Below are 9,086 nucleotides of genomic sequence, written 5' to 3'. Positions count from 1 at the left end.
TGTAAATATAAAGCTTCATATTTACTGTACATACATGAGAGTGAAATCAATCTTGTCATCTCCTCATTAGTTGACTGACAGAAAATAAATCAGCAACAATTTTGACAATCAATTAATCACTAAGCAAAAATTGAAAAATCTCCTTTTTGCCTCTCAAGTCTGAATATTATATCTGTTTTCTCTATTTTCTATGTCCTCTATGATAGTAATCGAATATCTTTGAGATTTTGGACTTTTAGCTATTTATAGACCAAACCATTAATAATTGATTGACTAACGGTAATAAGAATAATCATTAGTTGGAATTAATTGGAAATAGTTTGTCTATGATCATATTTAAAATCAGGACCATTTCCGTGTGTCTGTTGGCTGATTTTTATTGAAATTCTGAAAGGATTTCATCACATGCAGGGAAAATTAATGAACCATGGGTGAGATGGGTCAGCTTCTTATTTCAGTTTTAAATTGTTATGGCTTAGAGCCACTGTGGAAAGTGGCCTAGTAAATCCTCCATAAAAGGCCTGCAGGGCTGAAATAAATCCCTGTGAAATACAGCTATGTGATTTTCGCAATGATTCCAATCAGATTTTTCTATATGTGTATTATAAATGTTGCTCAACCAACCATATTTATTAGGTGATTACTTTTGGTTTTAATAAATTCCCTCTAAAATTACATTATACTCCAGTTGTCTGGATCTGAGGTTCCTCTAATCACCTTAAGGGCTGGATGAGATGATACAGCTATACTGCACCCGAACCTGCATGTTTCAAATGTGTTCTGAACAAAAGATGAAAGTTATTTGTTATCTTAGTCACAATTTGTCAGAATTCCAGGGTAGAAATGGCCTCTCCATTTGGACACTGTGACTCATCGCTGATTATAGGCAGCAGTCGCCTTGAGGATCCTACTATTACAAGTTAGAATGGAGATAGAAACACGTTTACTAATGAGATCTGAACGGAAATTGCACAGCATTGCTGTGCAACATGAATTTGTGTGTTCACAAGTATCACCACAGGGTTTTTACCTCTGATAATTGGATACAGCAACAATGGATACAGACAAGATACCCTGAGTCACGATGAATACATTTAATTCAAGATAACCACATTACAATTTACAGAGCACATACAATAAACATTCCTTGTTAACAGACACTCATGTTAAGTCCATGTATGATGTTTGTATGATATGTCCATGTAGTACAATAAGTGTATTTACTTTATGAAGTTCCCTAATCCCTAAATCTAAGGTTCTGTATTTTCCAATTAATGGCTGTCATGATTTTTGGTCTTTGTGGTTTGTACAGAGGCATGTAAAGTTTTGTAAAGTAAGCCATAGTGACACATTATTTATTTACATTATATATTTAAAGAATCGAGGACCCCACACATCAGTCAGACACAGAATAAATGAAAAAGTTATTCAACAGTAGTAAAAATTGTCAGAGAGCCTCCACCTTGTATTCTCCTCATATGATAATATCAGGGTTGGACTGGTTGGGATCACTCTTTGCATCATTGTCCGCTGTTAAAAAGCTGCTTCTTGGCGACATGGACTCCGCTTTGCTGTGATTATCACTGCACAACATGAACCTCTCCTGGCTGGCAGGGCTCACCTCTCTCTTCAGTGGGAAGGAGTTGGTGGCGCAGGTGAAAGATCCAGTTATTACCGTGTTATTATCCAGATCAGATGTCGCGGGAGGATTGCAGTAATACCTCCGGAGCCCCTTTCGAAAGCGAATGGTGAACAGACCATAGATGACTGGGTCCAGGCAGGCGTTGACCAGTCCAAAGATGAACAGGATGTGGGTCAATGAGTGGGAGACCTTTCCTTCCAGGTCATCAGGGAGGAACCAGTACCACAGGCCCAGCAGATAGTATGGAGTCCAGCAGATAATGAAAGACAAAACTATCACAATGCTCATTTTCAGAGTTCTCATCCGTGCTCTGGGAATGTTATTCTTCGAACACCGCAAATGCACTTCGTTTGAGGATACTGGGAGCAGAACAGAAAGGAACAAAACATAGTAAATATTATAAAAGGCAAAAAAAATATTAATGCATTAATGTGTGCAAAATGTAGCACTGTTGATTTTTTGCATTTAGATTTTATACAAAGATTATTATCCTCCATTCCTCAGGTTTAGGAGAGGTTTTCAAAATTTGTTGCTATAACTTTACCTTGCAAGGCAGCTGGATTCACAAGATCACACAAGAATCCATCTTCTCAAGCTTCAAGTTATGCACTTGCGTCCAAACCAGTCAGCATCCTGTGAGGATTCTCTTGTGATCTTCTGAGTCCAACTGCCTTGCAAGGTAAGACACCGATAGACGGTGATAGACAGATGGTTCATCCATTCACCTGCCAAGTATTTTTTTAAAGTTCCTGCCCTTTTCCAAACAGTTTCCAAGGACAACTTCTCAGATGGTTCTGTGTAACAAACCATCTGTTGCATCAGGTTAGCTATAACTGGTGTTTCAGTGTTGCGTTTTTGGACAGATAAAAGTATCAGAGTCAACAGACACGCTAGCAGCTCTGTGAGGCCATTCTTAAGCATAGCATTGCTTTAAGCTAAATGCTAACATCAGCATACTAGTCTAACATGCTCACAATGACAATGCTAACAAGCTATCTTAGTTAAGTGTGTTAGCTTGCTAATTTTTGCTAATCAGCTCTAACCACAAAGTACGGCTGAAGCTGACGGAAATGTCATATGTTTTGCAGGCGTTGGTGATAAACCAAAGCATTGGACACATTAAGATTTAGACCTAATGATGGCACTAGATGAAAAGTCAGGGAATCACCAAAATTTTTGCAACTCCTCCAACCAACATGTGGCCCGGTTGTGACCCATATCTCCCACTTTCACCTGGCCTACATATGCCATGGAATGACAGCCATAACAGAACCAGATGGCCACATGTGGGCCAGGTCGGGGAACATGTCTGTACCAAATTTTGTGGCAATCCATCCAATAGTTGTCAAGATATTTCACTAAAAAAACAAAAATGATCAAACTCATGGTGGCACTAGAATAGTCATAAGATCATTAAAGTCATTAGGATTCATCATCTGAGAACCATGAATGTCAGTACAAAATCTCATAGCAATCTATCCGTTAGTTGGTGAGATAATTCAGTCTGGACCAAAGTGGTTGGCTGACAGACCAACAAACCAAAATTACCATCCCTATAGCCACCCTGTTGGCTAAAAACGTGGCTAATAACAGGTGTAAGTGCAGCAAAGGAAGAAAGATGGTTCACCCAAATTACAAAAAAAAAATCACTTCGGTGGAATCGAGTCATGCAGAAAGTTTTGGTTTTATTCAGCCAGATTGTATCTGTCTGATATTTCTAAAAATGCCATTTGAAAAGTGTCTCTGTTCCTCGATAATCCACAGAACTTCACTGTCAACAGTTTATGGATTGTTTTTTCAACAGAAAGCAGCAGTTCCTAAGAAAACTGTGCACATTGGGGTCTGTGGATTACACTGAATAATCATAACTAGGTAGAGATGTTGAATCTTTTCAAATTGTAATTGCAATTTTTTTAATTCTGTGAGCACTGCAAAATGAGATCCCAGTCACATCCATTATATGGTTGCAGAAATCTCATTGGGAGATATCCGAAAATCTCAAATAAAACTAAAATGATCAGCACTGAGAGATACCACCATAGGAAGTGAGAAAATGCTCTGTTGTAAATTGGGTGAACTGACCCTTTCACTTAAGCTCTACAGATCTATGTAGGTTGAAAAGAAAAATAGCATTAAAATGTAGCCCAGCTTTTATCAATGTGTGTAAAAGGGTCAAACATATTGTGCAACAGCTGCTATAGAAGTGCTAATCATTGCTAATCATTGATTTAAACAGATCCACAGAGCGTCAGTCTCAGACTGAACTTACAGTCGTCCTTTTTCAGTCGCTTGGAGATCTCAAAGAAGATCCTGGTGTAACAGGTGATCATGATGACCAGTGGCAGCAGGAACAGGCAGGAGAAAGTGAACATGTTATAGGCCGTTTCATCCCATTTACTGACAAAACTTCCTTGTGTGGCGCACTGAGTGAAGTTCTGGGGTTGGACGATGGTCACATTGTGAAAAAGGAATATCTGAGGAGGGAAATTAACAATATTCAGAGGAGCATTTTTAAGCTTATGAGGAAGCATCCAGTTTCAGTCAATTTAGTTAACATGTCTTACAGAAATGAACTAAATCACAACTCCAAACTCCAAAAGCAACCTGTCTTTCTAGAAACAATCTGAATCTGAATAATGCACACACCTCACAGTGAATTCATTTTAATTGGGACTATTTAAAACTTAAACTGTTTAAAACTGCTGTTAGTGTAGAAAACCAAAATTATCAGTATGGCTAGATACCAATAGGAAGAAGTGACACAATATGTTATCCTGTAAGATAACTGCTTACTACATTTAACTTCCTGAAACAACCCTTTAACAGAGAATCCCTACCATTCATTTGTGTATTTAGAAGAAGCTCACCCCCTGTTTAAACATACCACAGACGTACTGTAGGTCTCTAAGAGAAGCAGTGTAGTTCCCAACCTTTATGACTCACGACCAACAAAGCTATGTCTACATTCATTTTCTCGTCCCAGGCTGCACATGAGCAGTTCAGCTGAAGAGTAATGTTAATTTCTAACATTGTGTGATTTGAATAAATTGTAGAGGCATGAGTATTCTGGATAAATGGCAGTGATAGTCCAAACACTCTACCTACATGTAACCTAAATCTATCTGGTGGGAAAATTATCAAATATTTTATGCATTACAAATGTGTTTTTTTATCTACTTTCCTTTCCCGTTAATTGTGTAATAACACCTCAGATCCCACTTTGGTGGGTCCTGACCCCGAGGTTAGAAACCTCTTTCTTGGAGAACAGTGCTGCGTTTTCATCTCTCTGAACATGGACGCTTAATTGGTTTCAGGTTAACATTAAAACATCGAACACATCTGCTCTGTGATTTCAGTAAGTGCTATTTTCTGTGACTGCTCTCCTTATATGGACCTACAGAATTTTTTGTTGGGATTGTACAAGCATAAGCCAAATAAATCACATTCAATAAATGATCAATGAATCCTCTAAGTCCACAAAATCCTGCCTAGTGGGAAACGAGCAAAATCACATGAAGGTCTATGAACATGTTTTTGCTTTAATAAACTTATTAGTGCTGGCAGTGTGCTGTAGCTCATCACTTTCTTTCCAGCTGAGCCACACCTGATGCTCTTAAACCCAGAAGAGATAAAAACCTGCAGGATACAGGCCTTCCTGGATCAGAATTAGGCCAGGTTTATCTGACTGCTGTCTAGACCAAGCTGCCAACCTCGGATGTTTACATGGTTTATAAGAATAAACTTCACCGGCCATGTTCATTGTAATAAAGGAAAATATTACACAAAGCCAAATTGCAAACATATGGTTCTTCTATGTGTTTTAGTTATTTTTAGACAACGATTTTATACCACAGAGACATAAGCTATATAAGGCTTGTTGTTGTTGTTTTCTCTTCATGGGATTTGTTGACAAAAATAGAACAAATTAAGCTTTCTCTTATCACCCTGCCAGGTTAGACCCATCTCAAATGGCTTGACATTTCTTTGTGTAAGGGGCCCCTTCCCACTGTTCATTGTAGTCTCTGGTGATTAATACATTTGAATGTTAACAGAAAACATTCCATTGGGAGGGCTTACAAGCAGCTACATATCTCATACTGTTTTGTTAGCAGGTTTTTATATTTGTGGAGAGGATTATTTATGGAACAGATTGTAAATTGCAGGACGGAAAATATTCTTCTAAACAGCTTAAACTGAAGTTAAACTTTGAAAAGTGTTTAGGAAGTATGTTCCTCTGTGCATGTTAACACTTTATGGGCAGGATATGTTTTAATGAAAACCTGTCTAATCTAATGAAAATCAGTGCTTTACCTCTGGCCCATGTTGCCAGTTTGGATACCTGACCTTACCTGAGGGACCGACAGCACAGCACTCATACCCCACGCCACAGTCAGCATGACTCTGTTCCTCTTTCTGGCCTTATTGATAGCCAGGGGGTTGAGGATGGCTGACTGCCTATCCAAACTGATCACCACAGTGACAAAGGCGCAGGAGTACATTGCTTGCAGCTTAAGAAACATCAATAGTCTGCAGGCAAAGTCCCCAGCGAGCCACTGGACTGTGATGTTCCACACAGCATCCACAGGCATCACGATGAAGGTCACCAGCAGGTCAGCCACCGTCAGGTTGATTATCAGCACCCTGACATGGGATTTACGTTTGCCATCGCTGTGCGCCGCCCACAGCACAGCCAGGTTGCAAAAGGCTGAGATGCCACAGAGAATGAAAGTAATGATCACTCGGACTTTGGCTGCCGTGGTGAAAGTGGGCAGCTGCAGGGCATTGCCCCCTGTCGTCCAGTTGTAGGGGGGCGAGGAGCAGTTGCAGCTGGCGTTAAGTTCATAGTCAGTAGTCAGGTGATACATGGTCACTGCAGAGTTACAGAGAGTGGCGTTCATTTGCTGAAGCACGCAGAGGAAGTAATATTCTGCTCATCCACCATGACGGTCAGCGCTGGTAACAAGAGTAAAGCAGAAAGAGAGAAATCAAAGAGGTTCAAGATGTATGAGTCAGAGTCCATGAAGTGGGTGCAGATCATCTAAACACATTTGTGTTACAACAGAAACACAAACATCCCATGAATAATACAGTGGCTCATCAAGAGGAAGTAATATGCATATATGGAAGCCTCATTCGTATTACAATCCAGTGAGGTGGAAAGATGACTAACAAACTGTAAGGAACATGGAAAATATGAAAACAGTACATTTAGCTAATTTTACATGCATGGTATGAACTTATATGTTTTTCTGAAGTACATGTAGAAGTGCTAATATTTAGCCTACAAACCTAATGAGTTGTTCAGAATTCTTCACTTGAAAATCATAAAAAACAGAAAAGACAGAAAAAAACTAAATTGTTATTTTTTCTTTTAATTCATGAATAGATTTAATGGCATTATTTGTTTCTCAATCAACAAGATTTGAGAAATAAAATCATGGTCACCATGTAAGCTCTAAATATTGCTGAATTCTTCCCAATAAACTGCAACAAGCAAAAATCTTATATTTGATTTTATTTTAAATGCAAATAGTATAATAAGAAAGGAAGTATGCAAATGTTGGTTGGCAGCCGCTGTGTTATCAGTTACTATTGTAGTTTCTGTCAATACAGACACCACATCACGGACCACCTGGATATCAGAGTGACACCTACTAAAATTTTCAAAAAACAAACTGAAGGCCTTTTTGAGACCTTTCATAAATCAAAGGACCATAGAAACACACAGGTTGAAAACTGAGTGATGTCCCACCTGGATCAGTGACTCTCATACTGTATGTAACAGCTACTATTTTATTTACTCACGATGTTATATTCCATGAAACAGGAGCAATTAGACAAGAAAGGAAATTGTGGATGAACAGGTGATACAAAGCTTTGAAAACACACATACACACCCACTCACACTTCCTCTCTCTGTTTCTCTCTCCACACAATCGTTGGTGGTTTTGATAGTTTTCCAGTTTTGACCCGAGATGAAAATAAGCGTCGTTTTAGTTAAATAATTAGACGAAACAACAAATTATGTCACTGACATTGTAATTCAGGGTCTGTCCGGAGCATCTGGATGCAGCTGTCAGAAGTGTTGGCTATACAGGCAGTAAATAATACGGACACCAGGCTCATACAGACACATTATGTCAAGAATATCTGGATAGTCTGCAGGAACATTAATAATAATATTAATTATCTCCGGATATTCTCAGAACTGTTAACCTGCTCCACAAATGGCATTTTATTTGGTAGATGTGCTTGTTTCAGAAACATAGAAAGGACTTGCAGTGTAAAGACTACACACTCACATATACTTTGACTGATTTCATATACAGTCTAATCATTTCAATACAACATTTTGGTTTCGCAACAAACAAAGCAAGCTTAATTAAGGTGTGTTGAATTACGCACAGTTATATTATCCACTTGTACCCTTATAACCAGATTGAAATTGTTTCTATGATGTTCCCTCCCTCTTGAACTACAGGGAGCATATGCGAAAAAATGAACTTACGTTTATATGCAGTGGAAGAAGAATGAATCCAAGTCTCCAAGTATTTAAAAAGCACGGCAGGAAGAAAGCTTCGTTGATGTTAGGGTTCGTTTGGATTCAATAGGAAAGCAACTGAACTGTAAATTAGGTGCACCGACACCTGCTGTCCAGCTCCTTTGGCCGCATCCGGTGCGTCCTGCGCGCAAAGCCGCTCCACCTTTAACCATTAGAGCCGTGTAAGATCATCCCCCCGGGGTGTGGTCGGACCTCGACGCAACTCCATGTCCACTGACACATTTGTAAGGATAGAAGAAAAAAAGAAAAGAAACACGTGGAATAGGCGGATAAACAACAATTGTTGATCACAACAAGGCAAAAACAAAAAAACACCAATATTGTTCTAAATGTAGGAGAAATAAATCGACATAGATGATAGAAAAATGTTAAGTATAAAATCACAGTTTGGATGTTGCCTCTGCTGTGTGAGATCCTAAAAGCTATTACATAAGACATGATTCACGAGATAGGACACAGGCAGCTGAGCTGCTTGACAAACAATATTCTCTTTGACAGTGAGAAACATAAGAATGTCTGCAAACAAGAAAATTCAAGTCTGACAACTGCAATCATCTGAGGATTATAGTGAATGTGGTACATTTTTAAGTTACAAAGGCCATGAGACCTGTCACACAAATATCCAAAAAGGGGTGTAGAAGTTAGGGCTCCTCATTTGAAGGCATAAAACTTCTGAATGGGTTCAAAGTGATGGTTTTACATTTTGGGAAATACACATATTTACTTTCTTGCCGAGAGTTAGACAAGAAGATTGATACCATTCATGCCTGTACTGTAAATATGAAGCTGGAGCCAATAGCCAGTTAGCTTAGCTTAGCATAAAGACTGGAAACAAGGGCAAACAGCTAGCCTGGCTCTGTCCTAAGGTGGCAAATTCTGCCT

General features: G+C 39.0%; 1 protein-coding gene across 1 annotated transcript; it reads right to left on the bottom strand.

Annotated features, from left to right (window-relative positions):
- Positions 1–1,079: 1,079 nt before the first annotated feature.
- Positions 1,080–8,553, bottom strand: LOC122988305 (putative gonadotropin-releasing hormone II receptor). Its single transcript, XM_044360511.1, has 4 exons — positions 8,151–8,553; positions 5,992–6,595; positions 3,912–4,116; positions 1,080–2,001 (listed from the first exon to the last, which is right to left on the bottom strand). The coding sequence occupies exons 2-4, from the start codon at positions 6,538–6,540 to the stop codon at positions 1,475–1,477; spliced, it is 1,281 nt and encodes a 426-aa protein (XP_044216446.1). The 5' UTR covers positions 6,541–6,595; positions 8,151–8,553; the 3' UTR covers positions 1,080–1,474.
- Positions 8,554–9,086: the final 533 nt, after the last annotated feature.

This window comes from Thunnus albacares, chromosome 1 (genome assembly GCF_914725855.1).
Source record: "Thunnus albacares chromosome 1, fThuAlb1.1, whole genome shotgun sequence".
In the NCBI taxonomy this organism is placed as follows: Eukaryota; Metazoa; Chordata; class Actinopteri; order Scombriformes; family Scombridae; genus Thunnus; species Thunnus albacares.
This window is presented reverse-complemented; position numbering and strand designations above follow the sequence as displayed.